The following is a 25,963-nucleotide window of genomic DNA, read 5'->3' on the forward strand; positions in this document are numbered from 1 at the left end:
GTCAAAATACATAATCGAATTCCTCATCAATGATGACATAAAAGTATTTACCTTTTTATTAGAATGCGGTTCTTATATTTCCAGCTTTGCTCTAAAACCCAAAAACACTTTCGTCACAGGTGTAAATGTTTAAAAACAGCAATTTTCAAAACGACCACACTAAAATATGACACAGATTTAACATCTGAAATCATCAACACAAAACACAACACAACTCTAAACAGATCAATTTGGCGGTAGAATTGGTATCTTTTATCACTAAACGCATTAAATATGATTCGGGCGCGATTTATATATTTAAACGATTAACTGTCCTGCGTTTTAATTTTTTTTTACGATACTACCCGTCGTCCGTCGAACTCGCATAAAAATTCAACACCCGACAGCGGACATTCTCGTCCTGCCGTTACGTGCTCGAAACGTATTGTGGCGGCCATTTTGTAAAAGCTTTTTAACTTTGCCGCGCGAGAGCAGCACCAGTAATGAAGAGAATTCAAATAAATGACAAAACCTATATTATATTTATGAATACACATGATAATAATGCGCTTTTTGTCGGAAGTATCCATTACTTTTTAAATTAACTTAATATACTAACCGTTTTCAGTAAAACTTCACTACGTTTCCATTTAATGAAAGTATTTTTTTGCGGTTTGCACATGTAATCATTTGATTTCACCATGCAGCCATAAAGAATTATTACATCAGCTTCCGAATTTGTGTCATTTGTCATAATCGTCCTTAGAACAATTGTGTGTTAGCTATAGGTCGATGTTTATTAGTAAATAAATTTAGGTTACCATAGAATATAATAATACAATTTCATGTTTATAGTTGAACGAGTTTGAAAATATCCCTTCCATTATTTATAAACACATGTGAACGCGCGCCACGCTTGCATACGTCACAAGGAGTCAGGACTTGCATACAGTTTGATGTAGTGTCAGGACAAAAAGTGCTCACAGTTTGATGTATTTCGTAATTTTGTAAGTACGTTCATCCGACTTTTCGATGAGTTTTACTTATTTTAACACCCACATTGAATACCGATGACGGAGCGAGCGTTCAAAAGATTTTGACGTATCGGCTGTGTTGCCAGATTTATTAGGATAATAAAATATTTTTATTCAATAAAGTCGGCTGAAATGTGGTAAAATGCTTGAATAGCCTCTGAAAGTAGGCCATTTTCTAGGTCAGACAGACAACAATCGAATAGTTTACAATATTGCATTGTTAATTTTATTAGTGTGGTATATATTTGTTTAAAAACGTGTTTTTAGCGTAGTTTAGCTTAAATATTATTAAATAACAATTTTGTCTTGTCCCATGTCTATCTACAATGTTTAATTGTCAACATTTAAACAAAAGGTGGAACATGCATTACTTTTACAACCGTTTGAATTACTGAAATGCAAAAATGAATGCAATTAAAAAATAATACGGCGTAACATGATAAATTTCATGCCTACGATATTTTTTCGTTTCATATTTTCATTTTACGTGAAGAAACGTATTAAACTTGCCACGAATATTTGGCTATTATTTGATATTCGGCCTATTCGGTTACTTAAACCGTAAAAAAAAATAAAAACACAAAATACTCAAAAATGTATTAATAGTAATCACATTTTTTTAGTTGAATACTTTAAATCTATTAGTGGTAAAAGTGGTAAGTTGTAATGAATGAAAACATTTTTTTCACCATTTGTTGGTAGCAACCAATTGCGCTTTTCCTAACCTTGCGAGATCTTGTTGTTACATAAAAAACACACAGCCAGTTTATTATCTTCACTAAAAATCGCATAATATTCACAAATGAGCGATTTTTTATTGAATGATTCCATGAAGCATAATGAACAAATAATTTCTAATTATAAGTAATTATTGCTAATATCGACTATTGGTAAAACAATGTGATGTAATAATGAACAAATACGTCCAGACGTTACCCCCGCACGCATTATAATGTTTGGATAATTTATATAGCGCCATTTTTGTGAAAATCACTTCAAGGGCGCAATGAGACAGGTCGTAATTTTTTTCTATAAAATCAACAGGGACGTAATTATACCAGGGTTGCCAATTTGTGGGGAATTCCTCAAAATGCGGGGAATCTCAACTCGATTGGGGATTTTGTGGGGTTTGGTATTATGCGGGAAAATGCAGGGATTTTAACATTTTACAATTTTTTAATTTATCTTTAGCTTACACATCCATAGTTTGATGGTAAGTGATTAAAACATAAATTTTATTTTGAATGAAATCGATATATTTTAATAGCAACACAATATCAACTTCAAATAATAATTAGGATATCCTCTTTTTAACGGAAAATGAAAATAATGACAGTCGAATGAGCACATTAGGTACTAGTGCAAACGACTTCTTGCGTTTTGTTTTATCATCTTTAAAAGTAATAACGGTTTTGTGCAAAAAAATATATATGGTTGTTAAAAGTTGTTGATAAAAAGCGCAAGATAATCCTAAGGTAAGTTATGAGCAAAATTAGTTGAAATTCTTCTTAAGAGCCCACAAACGTCCCCTCGAAACATCGAGGATGATTAGACCTTAAGTCTATTTTGTTTGAATGAAAAACGATTGTAAAATTATATGTGCATAAATGGCAAAGTTACCGATGGTGGACCCTCGCTACACGATTCTAGCCAGTTTTTATTTCATGTTATTGTTTACATATTTTATCAAAACTGTGTTTTCTTTCTTGAAATAATTATGTGGGGAATTTGTGGGGAATCGGGACTTTGTTTTTCCCCCATCTGGGTAATTTGATCTAGATTTTGGGGAATTTGGAAAATTAGCATTAGTAACGCTGAATTATACACAAAAAACTGATTTTACGCACCATTTTTTCAAAATCGCGACATGAGCGTGGTCGTTCGAGGTTTCGAGGTTCGAAACTTAAGGTTTTACTAAGAACCCTAAGTCCACCGATTCAAAACATAATAATTATTTTTATTTTGAAAAAGTTTAAAAAGTACATACCGCATTCGGTCAAGGTCATTAACGTGAACGTCTCATACTTATAATAAACTCGACAACCACCCGAGGATCTAAACCTGGTTTTCACCGTCATGTAATCAATACATGTGTCCTAAAACAAAGCTACTCATATTTTTTATATCTTCGAAAAACAAAATTAGTACGTCATATACGTTTTTTTATCGAAAATTACCGTAAAATACCGTAAAGTACCGTAAATTACGATATTTTACCGAGCCTTTTGGGAAAAATTACGTAATTTTACTTCCATGGTCGTAACTCGTAATCTGTCGCGAGCGAAATTCAAATATCTTTTGCCGAACATTCGGCCGCCGAATATTACACATTGAGTAATATTTACAATTTTACCTCTGTTTAAACATTCACACTTCCTAAACTCTTGCATTTGTTGACTTTTGTGAAGTAAAAGAGTTTTTTTATTATTTTTATTGGTTTATTTTTCCATACATAATTTATTTACATAGTAATATAATTACAAAAATACACTTTAAAAAAACAACTTAAAATTAAGCTTTAACATAAATTGGAAAAAAATGCCCACAAAGACTTTAGCGTCTGAGCGTGGGCCATTCCTTTTTTTAATTATTTATAAGTTTAAAGCATATAAATATGGTATGACATGACTGTGAAAAGAAAAGAAAAGAATAAGTAAAGAAAAAGAAAATTAAAATATGCTGATATTACGAAAACAGGATATAAATGCAGTATGCGTTTTATTTGTTTTTTTTTTAAAAAAGGTGTCTATATGTTCCTTCCATGCTAATCCAAGACCTCAAACCTACTTTAAACTGTACCACTAATTTAATGTTTTTATATTCCTTAGTTAGAAGATTAAAGGATCTTGGACCAACATGCAAGGAGTGCCTCTGTGTGAACTTAGTTTTGCATCCTGGAACTGACAGTACATTATCGGATCTATTGCTAATACGATTTAAATTATTACTTAACAATTTCCTATTTAAGTAAACAAATTTCAGGCACTGAATAAATATAATTTTCTAAAACTAAGAAGTCCACTCTCTACGTATAATTCATTACTAAGAAATAGTCTTCGTTTCTTGTAAAATCATCTTAATTATAACACCATGGGTTCCATATTTCCTTCTCAAAAATGTTTTCCTTCTCTGTTGCAATAAATTTATGTCATAATAACTCAGTAGGGAGGAACTCCAGCCTGTCTACAAACATTTGAACATACTCAAACATTGTTTATTTAAATGTCATTAATTATTATCGTGCGTGCATATTTCGTCATAAAATTCCAGAAAGAAATCGATTCATAAATGCCTCAGCAGTTTGGTGACGCTCATATTATCAGCTCATGACGCTCATATTAGTCATATCAATTAAATGAACTTCGGTGTATTCAATGAGACTTTGTATCAAATGGAGCTAAGCGTCTGTTGACGCTACCAATAGGTGCCATTTTGTAATTATGCCGACCACGAGCATCCAATTGAAGAATTTATGCGGCCATCGTACGATTGTTGTCAATTATTGTTTGATCGAGAATTAACTTACGGAGCCCCGTCACAACAGATCTACAAAGGTCGCAATGACGTCAGGAGCTCATTTAGCACCAACCCCTATCAATAGGAATAAGTATCAGTAGCTCAATCACAAATAACTATCGACGTGCTAATAAGCGACGTGATAACAATTTCTCACCGTGGTTGTTCATCGTATTCGCGATCACAATGGAACGAACATCCGTGAACACCTCATATAAAATGTCAAAACATTTACGTTTTGCGACGTATAATCCTGCTGCGCAATCACATATTTAAATTTCACCGGTGCAAATATGAAAATATTCCAAAACTGCTATTTTTATTTATTTATTTATTATTATTATGGATAACTTATATAGCGCCATTTCCGTAATAAAATACCTCAAGGGCGCTTTACATAGTGATTATATTGTTAAAATAATTTAATTGAAGCTTTTAAATTTGTAATTTAATTAAAACTATTTATTTTGTTTTCACATGCTACGGATTTATTCAAATGATTTAGAGAACAAGTGGGTTTTAAGTTTTTTCCGGAACATCACTTCACTTTCACAGCCTCGCACCTCTGCTGGAAGAGCATTCCATGCCATAGGGCCTGCGACCGCAAATGCGCGTTCACTAAATTTAGTGCGCTGTTTGCGTAGAGGAATAATAACTTTTCCTCTCGCCGTAGACGTAGCTGATTTAAGCGTGAGACGCCTGTCAGCTAGTTCATCTGGAATGCAGAGTTCCCTTAGATATTCCGGAGCAGAGTTGTGCATTGACTTATACAGGGTTAAGCCAACAGAGTTATTATTTATTATGCTATTAATTGCATTTAGCCGGCGGCAGCGGTTGGCAAGCCAAATGTCAAGAAAAGCATACGCCATAGTAATTGTAATTAAATATCCACTTTTTTGTATTAGATACTCCTTCCTATTTTGCAAATGCAATATATTGTATTATTTTTTATAGTAAACGCCGGTTTTTCGCCAACGAACTGTATATTTTTACGAAGAAAACAAAAAACAAACCGACACGAGCGTTGACTTAAAACAAGTTTGTGGTGAATATTACACAGTGTGTAAAGTGGCCACTTAAACCAGCCAATGACAGGTCATAAGCCCTGTAAAAGCCTAGACTTCCATATTATTTTCCCTCTCTGTTGCAACAATTTCAAATCTAAATAACTCCCAAGGGAGGAAATCCAGCCTGTCTGCACAACATTTTAACACTCAAAAAAGTAAAATAAAAAAAAAACGTATCTGGCAACACCTTATTAGCTGGAGGCGTGATGCAGATGCCTGGGTGAAGATCTATGCGACATCCCATCGGTAATAGGTAATAAAGAACTCGCTCGTTAGGTAGTATCGTACATGGTCAATATAGTGCAGGCAATTGGTAAAATAAACCAAAGTAGGGAACAAAATGCCTAAAACTCCTCGAGTGGAACGGAAGGCGAGAGATTTGGGTGTACTGATGGATGATAAGCTTTTATTTAGAGATCACATAAATACAATAGTAGATAAGGCGTACAGACTTCTAGGGTTTATCTTACGAATCTCCAAGCCATTCTCATCTCCAAATACATTCAAACTTCTTTACTATACTTATGTGCGAAGTCAACTCGAATTCGCTTCATTAGTATGGTCCCCTCAATATAATGTATATATTAATCAAATTGAAAACATTCAAAAGAAATTTATAAGGAGCCTGGAATATCGTTTTGGCAACATTGAAAATGATTACGGCGCATCTTTGATCAATTTTAATATAGAATCACTACAAAAAAGGCGCCTTACATATGATTTAATTTTTCTTTTCAAAATTCTCAATAACATAGTTGATTCGCCGTATCTTTTACAAAATATTGGTTTCCGTTGTCCTCTTCGCTATACTAGATTAAATTCCCTTTTTTATGTACCAACTTGTAATAACAATTATACCTCGAATTCATTCATTAAACGTACCTGTAGAAATTATAACGGACTCAGTATTGATGTAGACATTTTTAACTGCACGTTGCATTTGTACAGAAAATTTCTTCATGGGGTCGATTATTTGGGATAGTTGCTGAATGTGCATCTTGAGTGGTTTATGCTATGTATATGTGCCGCATGTAATGTATATGTTTGTGTATGTTTTATATGTGCGTTCATGTGTGTGCGTGGATGGCTCGGAGTGTACATTCGGTATTTTTATTTATTTTAATTTATTACCTCCATGGAAAACGCAAATGTCAACAATTATTCTTTTCTCACTTAAAATTCTTATTAATTTTTTATTTTTTTGTCACATTTAATGTTTATATCTTTTTAATTTATGAAAACTTAATTGGTCTTTTTATGTAAATTTTTTTTGTTTTTAATACTTATTTTGTATGACTGTATGTTTTCTGAATAAAATAAATAAATAAATAAACAGGCCGGCTTCTCCTAAAGAGTTTTGAGTGGTTTCCTTTCCACGTGAGCAAATGCTGAGAAGTTCCTGATTGGCCCACTTTAGTATATCCTTCCTAATCCCAACAGTTTAGATAAATTTAAAGAAATTTAATTGCAGAAAAATCCAGTTTTTGAAATATAAACCTTGTATATTATAAGCAAGGTGAATAATAAAGCAACTAGAATATTAAAAATATTTAAAAACACCTTATTACTGTGAATCCAATAACAACTTCGTTTTATTTTAACAATAGTCACGTACTAATATTATTAATCATTATTACGAGTGTTTAACATATTGGCAACTGACATCCGATTATGGTATTGTAAATATTATAATAATACAATAACAAAAATGAACAGCGCCGACGACGGCGTCGTTTGTTTCTATTGTACAAAATCACAATTCCTTTTTAGGAATGTGCCTACTGCATTAACATATTAATTCACATAGACATGCCTTGAGCCCTCAAAAATGATGACACTTAACTCATGCCCAAACGCTCAGTCATGCCCGACGCGTATTTAGTCGTTCTTCGACCGCCAGCCGGGCGTGACGTTTAGAATCGAGACCAAAATGACTGCTTGTGTCATGAAAGCGGGTAAAAACCTTTCGGATAAACATTGTAAATTCTATCACAAATAAACAATCAGTTGCTCAAACACAATTACAAACTATCGACGTGCTTAAAAACATGCTAAGCATTTGAGCGATCACAATGAACATGCTTAAGTTATCGCAATCATAAGTCAACGCTCGTATCGGTTAGTTTTTTGTTTTCCTCGTAAATATTTACAGTCGCAAAATCGGCGTCTAATATAAAAAAATTATACAATATATTCCATTTGCAAAATAGTAAGGAGTATCTAATACAAAATAGGTGAAAATTAAATTACAATTACTATGGCGACTGCTTTTCTTGACATTTGGCTTGCCAACCGCCGGCTCAATGCAATGAATAGCATAGTAAATAATAAATTAAAATAGCAGCATTGGAATATTTTCCATATTTACGGCGGTGAAATTCAAATATGTGATTTCGCAGCTGGATTATACGTCGCGAAACGTAAATATTTTGACATTTTATATTAGGTGTTCACGGATGTTCCGTTGTGATCGCGAATACGATAAACAACTACAATGAGAAATTGTTATCACGTCGCTTATTAGCACGTTGATAGTTATTTGTGATTGAGCTACTGATACTTATTCCTAATGATAGGGGTTGGTTCTTGGCGTTGGGGCAATGGAATGGAAATAGTAAGGAGTACCTATCTAATACTGTCGGCCTCGTGGTGTAATGGTCAGCTCGTAAGCCTGCCATGCAAGAGGTCTCGGGTTCGATTCCCGACATGGTTGATATGAAATATTTATTCAAAAGGGTGTTTTCACACAAGAATATTTAATAGTCCCTGAACTGGTACCTGAAGCGTAATACTGATCATCTTGCCTTCATGTAACAAAAGTGATCAAGATACGCTGTGATTGGTGTACCAATGCAGTGCCCTATGTACCATTAGATGCGGAAAGGGAATGATGATGATGATGATCTAATACAAAAAGTAAAAAAATAAATTACAATAACTACGGCGACTGCTTTTCTTGACTTTTGGCTTGCCAACCGCCAAATAATAAATAAATAAAAATAGCACTTTTGGAATATTTTCCATATTTACACCGGTGAAATTCAAATATGCGATTGCGCAGCAGGATTATACGTCGCAAATCGTAAACATTTTGGCATTTATTATTAGGTGTTCACGGATGTTCCATTGTGATCGCAAATACAATAAACAACCGTGGTGAGAAATTGTTATCACGTCGCTTATTAGCACGTCGATAGTTTTTTGTGATAAAGATATTTATTTATTTTATTTTATTTATTTTATTCAGAAAACATACAGTCATACAAAATAAGTACTAAAAACAACAATTTTTTAACATAAAAAGACCAATTAAGTTTTCATAAATTAAAAAGATATAAACATTAAATGTGACAAAAAATAAAAAATAAATAAGAATTTTAAATGAGAAAAGAATAATTGTTGACATTTGCGTTTTCCATGGAGGTAATAAATTAAAATAAATAAAAATACCGAATGTACACTCCTAGCCATCCACGCACACACATGAACGCACATATAAAACATACACAAACATATACATTACATGCGGCACATATACATAGCATAAACCACTCAAGATGCACATTCAGCAACTATCCCAAATAATCGACCCCATGAAGAAATTTTCTGTACAAATGCAACGTGCAGTTAAAAATGTCTACATCAATACTGAGTCCGTTATAATTTCTACAGGTACGTCTAATGAATGAATTCGAGGTATAATTGTTTTTACAAGTTGGTACATAAAAAAGGAAATTTAATCTAGTATAGCGAAGAGGACAACGGAAACCAATATTTTGTAAAAGATATATCCATAGAACTCGTTCTGCGGTACATTCTTGATTCTTTGTAATCCCATAGAAACGTTAAATTCTTCAGTGACATTAAAAACATTCGTTTAAGCATTAACTGCAGCTTTACCGCGGCAAAACAAGAGCTGTAAACTAGCGATCTTGGTTATCTTAGGCTTCAAAAGCTGATTTTGTGTTGGGTGGCATTTCCATTGGTCTACGCTTGAACTGTCACGTAGGGTATACAAAATAATCGCAGGGTTGGAATTAGAGATTTAAATTGATTAAGATTAAGGAATAGGAAAATAATAACAGATGAATTCCAAATCTGTGTAATTTTATCACTAATTAATTAAATGTACCGAAAGGGACAGGTCGCCAAACCTACCAATACTGTAAACACCTCAGTAGCTCAATCACAAATAACTATCGACGAGCTAATAAGCGACGTGATAACAATTTCTCTCCGTGGTTGTTTATCGTTCTCGATCACAATGGAATATCCGTGAACACCTAATATTAAATGTAAAAATATTTTCAATTTTTAAATGTATATTTATATATATATTTTTTTTAATGTTTTTTACTATGTTTTCACTACATTTTTACTATGTTTTTACTACATTTTTTACCATGTTTTTTACTCCATTTTTTACTTAGTTTTAAACTTTGTCCACTATCTTTATGACTGTTTCTATATATTGTTTACTGTTTTTATATATTTTTTACTATCTTATAACGGAGTAAATAACTCCGGTTATATATAATCCTGCTGCGCAACCACATATATTTGAACTTCGCCTGTATAAATATGGGAAATATTCCAAAACTGCTATGTTTATTTATTTATTTATTATTTATCATGCTATTCATTGCATTTAGCCGGCGGTTAAAAAAACAACATCTTTCCATTTTTTTGTAAATGCATTCTCCTCGAATGCAACCCTGGTAGATCGATGAATAAAACATTTATGCTACTAACTTATTTTTTACATATTCGATTGAAGATTTTAAATCTACGAACACGCACAGCGCAAAGATCTATATTTCTCTGAAAACCGCACGTAAATCGGTTAAGCCGTTTAGAAGTTCATTGACATCACACGTACAGAGGAATTATATATATATATAAACGTAATATAGTTTTAAACTTTTAATGAGTTTTTAATTAACTAACCTGCCCTACTTTTTCCTAGTCTTGATTTAAATTACGAAATGTATTTTTTTTAAATCCTTGGAAAATTACCAATTCTGTCCTGCAAACCCGCCCTATTTATATTATTATGATGAATGGTCATGTTTGAAATGGAACCTTTAATATTTTTTCCTACCAAAGGTATTGAATGGATATGCCAATCTATTCATTTTCGAATCGCCAATTTGTGTGCAGTAAAAAAAATGTGTAGAGAAAAGGGAGGCACCTTTGTCAATTTTTTAATTGTTTATTTTAAAAAAGCAAAGTTATATCCATTATTTGCATAAAAAATGGCTCTTATGAATTTTTATACACTTACGGATCAATATTAAATTTTATTTTTATTTTTTAATATTTACTTATTTAAACACTTTATATAATGGAAGCCCAATTTCAAAACGATTTCCAATTTTATCGGTTTTGAGTTTGCAACACTGCCGTGTAGAGCATTTTGTGAACTATATATTTACCTAATTAATTTTTGATCAAAGCATACCCATATCGAATTGTGTACTTGAAAAATGATTTAAAAGGTATTATTTCAATTTCCAAAAATCCTAAAAATCTCGTAGTCCAAGAGTTGTTTCCCTGAGAATAAATCCCTAAGTCCTGACCTTAGGTTTAAGTCCACTTTTTTACAAGCAATAATTTTCTAACTAAACGTGTAACAATTTTGTATTTTTTGTTTTCTTTAAATAAAGAAGAAGAAAAACTTTAAAATACGTATTTTAAAATTTCCGAAACTCTGTCATTCAACATTTCAGGAACAGAAAATATCTCAGAACTACAAGAATGGACTTAGGCATTTTTTTTTAATTGGGCATCCATATATAGTTTACATACATATGCTTAAGGGCGGGCATATTGCCTTAAGGCAATTTCTTCCTACCTACCCAAACCGTTCAATGTGAGGAGATCAGTGGTATATGAACATATTGTCGGAATAATATGTTGGTGTACTGTCAGTTCCAGGATGCAGAACTAAGTTCGCACAGAGGCACTCCTTACATGTTGGTCCGAGATCCTTCGATCTCATACCTAAGGAATTACAAAACATTAAATCTCTGATATAGTTTAAAGTAGATTTGAGGTCTTGGATAGAACAGATAAACACCTTTTTTTTAAATTAAATTAAATTAAAAGTAAAATATGTACTGCAAATAAATTCTGTTTTTGTAATAGCAGAATGCGCTAATTTTATTTTTCTTTTCATGGTTATGTCATACCATATTTATAGATGATAAACTTATAAATTATTAAAAAAGGAATGGCCCACGCTCAGACGCTGAAGTCTTTGTTGGCATTTTTTTCCAAATTACGGTAAAGCTTAACTTAAGATGTATTTTTAAAGTATATTTTTGTTATGAAAATTCTATGTAAATATATGTATGGAAAAATAAACTAATAAAAAATAAAATTGATTATTATAATATTTTCATTTTATAACAAAATATCGATAAACATGTATATTTTTTAAGAAATAATAATTGACTAAATATCTACACAATATGAAGTGAGCAGGGGGTAAAGAGGAAAGGAAAGAGGGGGGAGAAAGGAAAAACTCAAATGTTCAGGAAGTGACATTTCATACGTGATTTGAATGTAAATTAAGAAGGAGCGTCTCTGACATTAGTGGGTAGATTATTCCATAATCGAGCAGCTGCTTCTGTGAAAGAGGAGGCAAAAAAATAGAGCTGCAAATGGGTATTGAAAGGGTTCTCTCGGTACTAGAACGAAGAGTTAGCCCATGCTGTGATAGAGGTTGGAAGAGAAGTAGAATAAGTACTACAGTAGAACCTGGCCATAAGAGTAATCTATTGAAATGAGAGCCGGCTTAAGGTCCCGTCAGTTTACCCCCGAAAACCTCTAAAAGAGAGCGGAAAAATCTCTGTATAAGAGAGTCGTTCTATATAAGAGATAGCCGAATCCGTGACCTCTCTAAATGAGTTGTTCAATTATGTTTCACATTTGTAAAATTTAAATACCCTCAGTATAATTTGAATGATGTTAGATTAAATCACTGTAAAAAATTCATTAATTTGAAGTGGTTTTAATGCATTTAAAGACTGTTTAACTTATTTTATTTCAATTTCAATTTGAGATTTCAATATCTTAGATATTTATATTATTGATTGAATCGGCATTAACTTTGTTGAATGACATAATTATATATTTCAGTTAGATACTTACTTAACTAGCCATATTGAGGTAGTAGTTGTTTTTTTTTTTTGTCCTAGCTTTAATTCTCTTTATTTGTATTTTATTTAATTGTGCCTATATGAATTATAAAGATTTGTGTTTGCCATTTTTCGAATGGACTAAGTACCTTAATAAATAAATATATAATTAAAAGTTCAATCATCAGTAATATTGCTTCTGTTGGAATGATACGAAGTGATCATTCTAATATATGACCGAATTTTTTTTTTTATGGATTTCGGCAAAGAAACGATTGCCGTCACAATTCAAAATACTCGTATGCAAATGTTTTGCAATAACTTTAAGCGTACACATGTTTTTAAATTTTGCAATAACGCTTGCCATTATTTTAACCGGTATATTGACTTCTTTAGGTACTCGATACTCGATTAAAAATATCGTAATTTACGAAAATAACTGCGCAAAATACGCGGTTCACGAAAAACCAGTCGCCATTTTTCTTTATCTGTCAATAGCCGTTAGCCAGATTTGCATTCGGCCAGTCTAGACATGTTCGTGTTCAAACTACCTATATTTCTAACTAAGTTTTGGCCGGTACCTACTTCAAATGTCGCTGAACTAGCTTCTAAGAAAATTGCACAATCTAGCCTAAATATCCCACGTACCTACATATATTATATGTATTTGATACGTTTATGTATGTACATTACAAAATATATATTTTAAGACATACATAACACCAAAAGTTAATAGTAAATTTGAATCAAAACCAGGAATTACTGGACGAATATGGAATAATCTACCTACTCATGTCATTTGTAATTTGCTAGGGTATTAAGCACTTCTGGCAAGATTTAAATTATGCGCCCTCCAGGACCTATTTCTAGGAAGAGAAGGAGAAAAGGAGGCTGTGGGTCTGCAATGTGCGTCTCCTTGAGGGTTGCGCCTCTCGCAGCCGCCCACTTGCCAGCCTCTAGCTGCGGCGTTGTTCGTTTTAATTTTGTAAACGAAAACGTTTGTACGAGGTTTTAAAAAAAAACAAACAAATTAGCACGCCGTTTCTCCATAACGGGATGCAGAGAGGATAAAATGCCACATCGCTCTATCTTTGCATTCAAATCTCACTTCCTCAACATTCATACGTTTTCTCATGCACGCGTGACGATTTATCCGACTTTTGACATGTCCATCTTCAAGTATTTGTTGTATTTGGTCATGCCATGTCTTTCTCGGTCTTTCTCGTTTTTTGCATCCATCAACATTCGCATTGTAAATATTTTTAGCCATTCTTTCGCTGTCCATTCGCTCTACATGTCCAAACCAACTACTAACTAATAAATAAAAAAAAAACAAAACCACTGAACTTCCTCACTATGATATATTTAAATTACATTTGATAGGTGCCAGATTACAGCACGTCTTGCAGCTACAGAGAGCATGGACGGCAAGAAATCTAGCCCCCATTTACATTATTTTTTAATTTAACAATAAAAAACTCATTTATAAAAATAGGAGTTAGATTACAACAAGTCTTGCAGCTACTGAGCGCGGACGGTCGGAATTCTAGACTTAATTTACAAAATTTAGGCCCTTTATTGGCGATAAAATTTACCAATTGTCTTGCGCGGAATGGACGATTGGAATTCTATCAACAAAAATTATATCAATAATTTTTTTTAAAACAACATTAAAAATAGGAATGATTATTTATGTTCGTACTTCCGGTGAAATAAACGCAAGGGTAGAAAAAAAACCTTCGCTAAACCGTGTGAGAAAAAAAATATTTGTCTCAATAATGTTATGTTCCTATTCACTTACATTGTTCATATGCTGGCGAATGAAGAATACAGGTTTGAGTGTGAAATACCGTGTCCTTCTGTTTCTCTTGTTTCTGCATCCATCAACATTTATATCCAGCGTCGAAGCTAGGATCTTTGCCCCGGAATTACTACGGCGAATAAATCCAATAAGCAGTTGTCCTGGCTGCGGAATATTACATTAGAGCAGGACCGAGATGATTTCGCTGTAGTGATCGCCAACGTCGGGGGACCCGACAAGGCACCGCAAGAAGAAGACGACGCTAGGGTCTTAAGCGCTTCCGGCAAGGTTTAAATTATGCGCCCTCCAGGTCCTATTTTCTAGGAAGAGAAGGAGAATAGGAGGCTGTGGGTCTGCAATGTGCGTCTCCTCGAGGGTTGGGCCTCTCGCAGCCGCCCGCCTGCCAGCCCCTAGTTACGACGCTGTTCGTTTGACTTTTGTAAAAGAAAACGTTTGTACGAGGTTTTTAGAAAAAAAAAACCAACAAAGAAATCGCCACGCCGTTTCCCCATAAACGAAGGCAGAGAGAATAGAACACCACATCACTCTATCTTTGCATACAAATCTCACTCTCCTACATTCAAACATCTTCTCATGCGCGCGCGCCGATTATTCCGACTTTTGACTTTTGACGTGTCTATCTTGAAGCATTTGTTGTATTTGGTCATGATATGTCTTTCTCGGTATTCCTCTATTTCTGCACCCATTAAAGTTCGAATTGCTAACATTTTTAGCCGTTCTTTCATTCTGTTTATCTGTTCATTCGCTCTTCATGTCCAAACCAACGCGCAGCTCCTTTCTTGATTTAGTCAATAATGCTTATCTCAGCCTTACATTATGTACGGATCTCAATATTTGTGCATCTATCGTACATAGTTTTACCACACTTTCGCCTGAGATATCGTATTTCAACAGCATCTAGCCTACTTTTATCCCTGTTTTTCCAAGTCTATTCTTCGCTCCCATACATCAGGGTCGGGACTAGGACTCCATACAGTTTTGCCTCTTGCGACAAACATTTATTTGTCAAGGTTGATTTAAGCGTACCGTTCACTCTGTTCCCGGCTTTTACCCTTCTTTTATTATCTTTCTCAGACATTCCAACCCTAGAAAACATACTTCCCAGATACACAAATTCCTCTACCTGTTTAAGTATAACTATTCACAGTGATTTCGCATTTAGTCATCCTTTCATTTCTTTCAAAAATCATCACATTCGATTTTTCGACATTCATCAGCAAATCGCTTCCCTCGCATACATAGTAGACTTTTGTTACTAAGAATTGCAGTTCCTTTTTGTTGATAGCAAGAAGCACGGCATCATCAACATACAAAATACAATTGACGGTTCTCCCAGGGTACGATTATGTTAAACCCAAAACCCGGACGACTTTTCGTCAGAGACAACTCACCTTCTATCGCACCAAGAGTTTAATATTTTAGAAGAGCGTATTAAGTGCTTACCGTGTTCCCTCCAGGCCAACTAGACTCTCTGATATTTTCTATATTCGTAAAATTAAAACTAATCTTTGGAAACATTCTACGATTCCTCGTATATGTGAAACATTTAACAAAAATTTTAAAAGTATTGATATATTTAACACTCCATACAATATGTACAGAAGAGAATTAATAGGCTTGATTCATGTTCTTCATTCATAATTCATTAAATCATTAAACCAAATGCAATTTTCCACTTTAAATTTATTTCAACAGAGAGGGAAAAAGTTTTCGAGAAGAAATTTGGAAGTCTAGGCATTTACAGGGCTTATGACCTGTCATTGGCTGGTTTAAGTGGCCACTTTACACACTGTGTAACATTCACCATTCTGCCCATGTTTGAACATCCACATTTCCTCAACTCTTCCATCTGTTGACTTTTGTGAAGTGAAAGAGCTGAAACCTTTATCACGTGGGTGAGATTCATCCGGCTGAACCAAATCACCTACTAGGCAGAATGGTGAATGTTACACAGTGTGTAAAGTGGCCACTTAAACCAGCCAATGACAGGTCATAAGCCCTGTAAATGCCTAGACTTCCAAATTTCTTCTCGAAAACTTTTTCCCTCTCTGTTGAAATAAATTTAAATATGAACAACTCCCTAGGGAGGAAATCCAGCCAGTCTGCAAGCATTTGGACATAATCAAACATTGCAATTTTCCACTTTTACTTTCCTTCAATCATCCTTTACCACTCCTTATCAATTTCCTTCTTTTCCTTTCCACTATCTCCTTGTTCTGTCCATATTTATCTTATTTTAAAATATAGAATATTTATTATTTTTATAGTTTAAACTTTAAACCGTCGTCGCTTTATTATTTAGTGAATACATATAATTGGATGGCAGACCCTACTATGTATACATTTTATATAGTTTTTAAAAAAATATTAATTTAACCTGTACATCTGTTTGTATTCGAAATAAATAAAATAAAAAAAACAGTTTTCTAAACTTAGTTTCAGAACTTGGTCTTCCTCGGGGGGAGGTTTTGATTAATTTTTTTTTTCATGTACTACATATGTTTTTCATTGTTTTTCCTTTTATATGTTGATGTGCCATGTATTTTCAATGATGTTTTTGTTCTGTATAGTATACTTGGTGGTATGTATGTTGTTAAAGTTTTATATTCGTCCCAACTCAACACAGGACTTTCGTTCCATGGAGTTAGGATTTATATCTCAATAAGTGTTACATAAATATATTGTTAATAAAATAAAAATTAGAAACCGTAGCTTAATAATAAAACAGCGGGTATTAATCTCCCATCGTTTTTAATTTATTAAAATTTTATAACACAACTTATAAATAAAGCGCTTTCTTAACATGATTTTGACACCGCTCACTAGCACCACTAAGTCTCGAGGCCTGAGTACTGAAAACAAAATGGCCGTCTTAAGAGTCTAAAATGTTGACGTTTTCAAACGTCAAATGTAAATTGTATCTTATATTGCGTTTTGAGGATTATTTGCACATCGTCAAAGATCACACACATTTATATTACAAATAATTAGATGAGAGTGTTTTTTTAAAAGCGTGCGTAAATTATAACAAATATAAATAAATGAAATATAATATAAATGGATTACTAAAAGTGCCAGACAGGAAGCTGACAAATATGTTTCGTATATCAAAATATAATTTTTAATTCATGAAGGTCCTTTCTCATTTTATTAATGTAGGTTAGTTTTAAAATCTTTTTTTACATATTTTAATTTTTTACGCCTATAATGTGAAAGTATGTACTGTTATGTAAAAAATAAATTATTCACTTGACACTCCGGAACGGGCCAGTGGAGTGGCTACGTCCATAAATAAAAATAAAAAGTACATATTGTGTAAATATATTTTTTGTATTTGTTATTATATATTTGATTAAATAAATAAAATAAAATATCGAGGCTATATTGACAGAATGCATTAAGTCAACAGTCTTAATATATTTCAAATATTTTTTGAATAAAGGTGCAAGATTTCGATAAAAAATTTTATGCAATGCCTAGAGTAAAGATTACTCTTACAAAGCTTTAAAAAATATGTAAAAAAAATTGTGGGAGAAATAATGCGCTGAAAGAAAAAAAGCTTTAAATGCGATTATTTCGGAACTTGTTTTAATGACTCAGTAAAGCCTCGATATCTATAGGTACTTAATCACAAAATATGTAAATTAAGATGTGATTTGGTCAATACTTGGGAAACACCCATTTTAAATGTAAAATCCAGTCATAAGAAATCTCGGAAGCTTAAACTTTTGAACGAAATTTTAAATTCGGTTTTCATTTGAGAATACAACACTTACTTACTACGTTAATCCATCTATGCCTTCCTTAGGTACTCTGGAATAGTTTTTAAACTAATTAACAGTTTTATAAATTTATAACGAGAGGTGGCAGTGGTTTGACCAACATAAATATGTTCGAATATGCTTCATGATGTATGACAGTTAGTCTTACAGTAGAAACTTTCCCGTGGTCCCTTTAAACAAATTCTGCCTCTAGAGTCTAGAGGCGTTTTCGGTGCCCAGGTCTTTTGTGAAGGAGGTATTGCTAGCAAACTGCTCACTTCAACACTGTTAGTCGTAAACAAAAAATAACAAATAAACGATTAATTTAATTAACTACAAACTATAAATCTCAAGTAATTTCTCAAACAGCATTGGATAATGCATAGTTGAATGATAAAGAATGGTAAAAGTTTTACATAGATTTGGTTCATTGTCTAAGCAATGTATAAAATAATCATGATATTGATCAAAATTCACACTGTGATCAAATAAATAAAACAGTTTGCTGATTTTATTAATGTATCAAACAGGCAAATACGTATTTATACATTATAAAAAAAACAAAGTATTAAAATATATTTTGTCCCGATAAACTATTCAATAATAGTTTTACATCGGGTGCTCAGACATTGGTTTTAATTAATAATCAAATAAAAGAGTACAGACATAATACGTTATATGTATAAAATAATGAACATATATTATTTTGTTTTTGGTGTTTTGAAAAATATTATTAAGAAGAAAAAAGCTCAACAAAATCAAAAATAAATGTCATGTTTTTGGTTTAGGCGTTCCAAAACTCAAAACACTAGACTTCTAAATGTTAAGAGAATATTAGTTACAATGTGGTTAGATTTTATAACCAGCAAAAAGCCCAAGAACCGACGCAGGAGGCTCCCATTACGAGTGTCTTAGAGGTGCGGTAGTGGACTTGGCTTGCACACGTACTGCGAATGCCTAAGTAGAGTCTTAACCCAAATAGCCTCGTTACATCTAAGGGCCCCCGCCGTAGAAGTCGTTGAAGGGATTTTTTTTGTCAGATTTCAACAGAACTTTGGGACGCAGTTTTGACATAGGAGGTAACGACAGCATTGGCTGGCGATGGGCTCTCTTCGAAGTGTTTTGTGATGTCCACATGCTTTACTTAATAACAAATGTGGAAAAAAATATTTAGTTAGAACATAACCAAAAGATGCGAACAATTCATTGTTCATAAATAGTCGTGTCAATAAATAAACTTCAAGTTTGATAGTATGTCCAACAGATATAGAGAACTTTTTGAGAATGAAATATGGAAGTCTAGTCATTTATATGACTATGATCTGCCATTGGCTTGTTGAAGTAGAAATTTTGCCCATGTTTGAACATTCAAATAATAATATCTTCAATTCTTCTATCCGATGGTTAAACAGAAGCAAAATAGTTAAGGTCGCTTAATACAAGCAATGCCTAGATATTCATATCATATTCTCAAAAATCTATGCTGAAAAAAACATCAATCTTTATAAAATACTTAGACAGAAAAAACCTGTTGTTGTCTACAAAATACATACATTTGGAAATACTCAAAATGTCGTTCAATAAACTACAAGCTAGTAAGCAAAGTATTTGGTTTTTTAACAATGGCTACGAAATCGACAAATAATTGTAAAAATTCATCCTATTCAGTCTCAAATGTCTCTATTCGTCTTTATTCTTCGCCGGTTCCAAGAACATGTCTTGGAACTCTTTCTCTTTCTGCGGTTGCAGTCTAAGAGTGCTTTCATTAGCATAGTTGATAGTATTATTAGGTTCCTCGTCCATAAGATTAACTTTGTCTGGAGTATCTATTCCTTGCTTCATGAATGGAGATTTCTCGTCTAAATCTGTATCGAAGTAAGGCGGTGTTCTGATCCCCATCTTTTCAGCTTCATCATTCTGGTCCATTTCTTCGGCCAGACTGATGAAAAGGTTTCTAAAAAGCACATTTAATAACATTTATTATATTTGCGTAGCTTTTAATATGTATACACCCTTTCTACCTTTGATCATCATGTTGATAAGAAATTTTTCTAAACAACATTTATCAATGTTAATGTCATAAAGATATTCTCAAAATAAAGTGAAAAATCACACAATCATTTTTATTTTTAAAAAATTATGCAATAGCTATAAGTATTACCATTTTGAGATCGATGTGATTTCAACAAATCATGTAATTGAATTTCTTGGCTAATTATTGATTTTTAAAACCGAGTTTTCACACCAGAATATTTCATAGTCCCTGGACTGGTATCATCTTACCTTCGTGTAACAATAATTATCAAGATACCCTGCGATTGGTGTACCAATGCAGTCACCTATTCACCATTAGGTTCAAAAAGGAAATTATGATGATGAAATATTGATGTGCTGTTTTTTAAAGTTGTTATATCATAATAATTCAAGGATTTAAAATTTTTGTACATTTCTTTCATATTATCTAATCTAAGAAAAATTAATCGCAAAAAAACAGATGGAATCACAAAATGCATCAATACAAAATGAACCAGAGTTTGGATTTATAATCTATGCATCGTGTGAGGTGTAGTAAGTTCTCTATGAGGTGAAAAGGTTTCATAATAAAATTATTACATTTTACTTGGAGTAAAAAAAAAACAATAACATTAACTCATACCTGAAGATGAACCCGTCCATATTCTTAGCAAGGTAGTAGAGGAAGAGCCAGTCAGCGAAGTAGCAATGGTTGGTAACGGAGATGACATTCCTCAAGTCCAATTTCCCGGGGTTCGCGTTGGAGAAGACGATCTCGCTGAAACGAGCGGAGCGGGAATGCAGGAGGACCGTGATCAGGCGCCAGATCAGCCCTGGATAGAGGTAATAAAACACAATGTCATTATGCAATATTGAGGCAGACTTGAACCTCTCCTTTTAAACCCCCTTTCTTGCCAACTTCTATTCTCTAGCCCGCCAAGCAGACTTTAGAGGCTCGTCAGCAGGTAGGAAGAGGGGATATGGAAGGAAGTTATAAAAAAACTAGCGGACTCGACAGGCGTTGTCCTGCCCGAACGTCGATTTTCCTGCTATTTTTTTAAATTTATTTATTTATACTTTTACATTGTTTGTATTCTTTTTTTATTAACTTGGAAGAAGACTTTCCATTAATAAGTACCTGGGTACTTTTTTGTGATTAAATTGCAAAACTAAACATTGTTAATATTCAGACATATAATTTAAGTAGGTACCTAGGTACTTAACAAATTACAACAGGGATGGAGAATACCTTAAATAAGGGGATATGGAAGTCTAGGCATTTACAGGGCTTGTGACCTTTCATTGGCTGGTTTAAGTGGCCACTTTACACACTGTGTAACATTCACCATTTTGCCTATATTTGAACATCCATATTTCTTCAAATCTTCCATTTGTTGATTTTAGTGAAGTTAAAGAGCCGAAACCTTTATGGTTGTGAAGAGATTCATCTGACTGAATTATTTCACATACTTGTCTACGAACATTTGGACAAACTCAAATATTGTAACCTAGGTACTTGTTTATGGTTGAATTCCAAAACATAAAATAAATATTTTTCAAATATGGCGTCAAACTCCGGTCTTCTCACCAACAGAGGGGTGTACTTATGCAGGAATACGACTTTTTTAATGTATTGAATTTAATATTATTTGAGTATTACCAAAAATCCAGTAAAAATAAATAAATAAGTAGAAATTATAAGGAATTTAAGGAAAGAATCTGATTGAGATCCACAAGAAACAAATGTTGTTTGTAAACATTCAAAAACATACTTTTTTAATGCACAAAAAACAAAATCTTTCCATTTTTTTCCAAATGCATTCTCCTCGAATGCAACCCTGGTAGATCGATGAATAAAACATTTATGCTACTAACTTTTAATATCTACGAACACGCACAGCGCAAAGATCTATATTTCTTTGAAAACCGCATGTAAATCGGGTTAGCCGTTTAGGAGGAGTACGGTGACATCAAACGTACAGATGAATTATATATATAAAGATACTTTATACTTTATTTTCTGGATTCTTATTCTATTGCATCACTATTATTATAATTAATTATTTTTTCTGTGTATTTTTAATTCATAATTATTATGGCTTAACACGGGCACAGCCTAAATATCCTTAATATATTCATGAATTTATAAACGAGTGCATTACATACATGCCCTTCGGTTTCGATTAAATAAATAAATTTGACTTGACTTTTTGTGGCTTATATTTTTCTTATAAAACGGGCTCTAGAATCAATAAATCAATTTTCAGCGCAAAGATCTATATTTCACTGAAAATCGCACGTAAATCGGTAAAGCCGTTTAGGAGGAGTACTGTGACATCACACGTACAGAGGAATTATATATATAAAGAAGATATACCACAACACCCAGAACAATTGAGAATAAAATCTTTCTCGGATTGTTACGGACGTCAAGACGGAAAGCGGCCCTTGTAGGGACCGCCACTGCGCTAGACTAAGTGTTTAGATTTAGGGATCTCGGTATGTGTTAGAAATGAGCTGCCCCTCCAATAAAGACTAGTATTTGTCACTTTCGGGGGTGGCCTTTTCCGTACCGAGACATTTAGAATAGGCATTTAGTTCGTAGATTAATTTTTAGTATATTTTTGAATGTTCATCTTTTCGCGCTGCGTTGCCGCCGCAAGAATGCCGTGAGAGCTGGAGGTGGTAGTGCCTATATACGTGGAGGGAGGGAGACAGATAGAGCGGGCGTGCGGCCTTCTCTATCGCTATCTCTCTCTCCGCGCGGCATACGACGGCTAGACCCGCTCGGCGGGGTGAATGGTGGGGCACGTAGCGCGAACGGTATATAACGTGTACACTGGAAAATAAATGACACTTCTTCTCTGACGTTTGGCTTTTACTCATCTCCACTCGCTTCTCCCCGACCCGGCTTTCTACTCGATTCTACTTCACTTCGCTTGACACCTTCGCTTCACCCTGGACTTGGATTTTGGACTTCTCTTCCTACGGATTCCTGACCACGGCGAACCGGCAACTTCAACCTGAAGTAAGAGGCCCTTCTGAGGACATCTCCGGCCCTGACGAGTTTGACAAGATCGCCTAGCCTCCGCTGCCTTACAACCAGTGGATCGGGACGTGTGCGTTAGTGACTGCAGCGGAACCACAACACGACGCCGGTAGCGCGTTAGCTACACGGATTTTTTTTCTTCCAGCCGGCGAGATCAAACCCGAGACGCTGGGCTCACAGTCAGCCGCCTAACCAACCACGGCGCCTGTAGTGACAGCTATAGTGATCACAAGATAAGATTAATTTCTTCTAGACTTGCCATGCGTAATAATCACATAATCACTCGGCATAAGATAAGGAATAAATTCGGTGAATCTTTTTATATCGTGTTTCTTTTTATTTTAAACTTTGTGCTAATAAACAAAACAAGATAATAAGGCTGGTACTTATCTTCGTGATAAATCACATTTGACGAGAAGGCGATTTAAGCAAATGAAAAATATGTTTGCAAGTGCATATTTTTCATTTGCTTGTCTTAAATTTTAATTAGCACAGTTGTCTGTGTGTGCATAATTGGAAAATGAAAAATTAGCAACGCCTAGCCAACCGGTAAATACCAAAAGTAGCAAAATCTTTTAATACCAATCAAATATACAAAAATTTACTATTTTTATGTGCCGAAGCAGTAGCACACAGATAAGGTTTAATCGAAGTCCACTAGATCAATTGACAATACACGAAGATATTGTATATTAAAGCTACCCTATTTTTTATTATTGATAAATTTCATAAAAAGTACATGTTTTTGTAAAATTCTAAACATATCTACTTTTACACATCTAGTAAATTTTATCACTGTAACTCTCCAAAAAAAGAGATTAAATCTTGTGCTTGAAGAGTGACTTACACTGTTTTAGTTGTTTATTTATAGGAGTTGATATAATTTGAAATACGAGTACATGAGAAAGAAAAATAAAAATAAAAACATAGGATATATTAAAAAAAACATAAAACAACAATACACACATACTAATTAAAATTTAATGTTGTTTTTACACGTTTCAAAAAATTTCTTCAGATTATCTTCAAATTTATTTATTGATCTATTATTTTTAATTGTTTTAACTAAATATTACGTCATAGTGACGTAGTAAAGACGTGAGGCTACAAGTTTTAGTTCTATGGAGGGGTAGGTATTAACCTATTAACAAAAATAGTTAATGTTTTTATTCTTCCCACGCGACATCCAAAAATTCCCGCGAAATTCTATTTCTCACGCATTTGAATCATATGGTTTTTAGGTGCATAGCATAAGCGACCTTTTTAAATGAAAATACACGGTTTTTTTATTGCGTAAGAGATTAGTATTGGTCCATAGGGATTTTACCAGATGGCTAGGTGCCAAAATTATGCATTAGAACTCTAGGTATATTACATCCTGTGGAGTACGTAATTTCTAAGTTCATGACACAATTTTAGTTTCTTTAGGATGTTTTGTGCATAAGACACATTGACATTATACAATATGTTTTCAAAGCGTGGGCGTAGCTACGGGGGGACAGCTTGAGGCGCCTGCCCCCTCGGCTCATTCAGTCAAACGAAAAATTATAAGTCAATAATAGTGTTGCACTGGTGAAGCTGAACTTTGGTGCAACCAATGGAACAGAAATAATGTACCAATAAATGTCTAACTGAATAAGATAGAACTAGCTTCACTAAGTAAAGATTGATAAAACGGGCAAAGGCAATTGCTTTAATTATTTATAGTTGAAATCAAAAGTGATCATATTTTTTAATCCAATTACTAAAAACATGAAAAAAAAATTAGCACATGTTCGCAGCGCGGACGAAAGAACCACCCCTAGCGAAACTTGGAGACCTACGAACTGTCTCTTTCAATCCCCAATATACCTGTAGTATCGATACTGAGACGTACAGAGTGTGAGAGACAATGATACATTTGGTACTCTTTTACTTCACACTCCGATTTTTGATAATATGCTTTTTCTGTTCCCCTAAGTATAAATTCTTTAATAAAAAAATATTTTAACCGATACGTAAATGCATAACAGAGAATTACCGAAAATCTTAACCCAGAACGAATATATTTATAAAGATACTAAAGTTATTAGATGCAATGTGTACTAGCTACACATCACTGGGAAAGGAGAGTTAAAACAACCAAGAAAAAGAATTACAAGTAATACTACTGCCATCACGACATTTTCCCGTAGGGGTGGGCAGAGAGAACGGACCGCGACACACGTCTATCCTGGCATATATTTCTAGCTTCTTCCACATTTATACACCTTGTCATACATGCCCTTCGGTTTTTTTTTTTAAAGGAATATCCCGCTAAGCCTCTATTTTGAAGCTTGTCAGCAGGTGGGATAGAGGGGATATGGAAGGAGGTAATGAAAAATACACCACAACACCCAGACCAATTGAGAAAAAAATCTTTCTTGGATTTTTATCTCGCAACTGGCGGGAATCGAACCCGCGACGCCAGTTTCTCAGTTGACCGTCTAACCAACTGCGCCACGGCGCCTGTCTGCTTTTGATATAACCAGACTTAAATTTTTCATTTATCTGATCATGCCACGCCTTCCTTGGTCGTCTTCGTCCCACGTTACCGTTCAT

At 33.7% G+C, this 25,963-nt stretch overlaps 2 protein-coding genes across 2 annotated transcripts in view; both read right to left on the reverse strand.

Annotated features, from left to right (window-relative positions):
- LOC148281292 (innexin inx1-like) overlaps positions 1 to 484 on the reverse strand; it is a 53,655-nt gene extending 53,171 nt beyond the window's left edge. The window contains exon 1 of the mRNA XM_088226922.1: positions 52 to 484. The gene's annotated coding sequence lies outside the window, so the exon portion shown is untranslated. The remainder of the gene's footprint in view (positions 1 to 51) is intronic.
- An 18,343-nt stretch (positions 485 to 18,827) lies between these two features.
- The window catches only part of Inx7 (innexin 7), a 29,313-nt gene continuing 22,177 nt past the window's right edge, over positions 18,828 to 25,963 (reverse strand). The window contains exons 7-8 of the mRNA XM_088226923.1: positions 20,978 to 21,167; positions 18,828 to 20,275 (exon numbers count right to left, since the gene is read on the reverse strand). Coding sequence (XP_088083049.1) covers positions 20,002 to 20,275; positions 20,978 to 21,167 — 464 coding nt within the window. The 3' untranslated portion in view covers positions 18,828 to 20,001. The remainder of the gene's footprint in view (positions 20,276 to 20,977; positions 21,168 to 25,963) is intronic.

This window comes from Micrasema longulum, unplaced genomic scaffold (genome assembly GCF_059751315.1).
Source record: "Micrasema longulum isolate JH-2025_06_02 unplaced genomic scaffold, ASM5975131v1 h1tg000478l, whole genome shotgun sequence".
NCBI classification, from domain to species: domain Eukaryota; kingdom Metazoa; phylum Arthropoda; class Insecta; order Trichoptera; family Brachycentridae; genus Micrasema; species Micrasema longulum.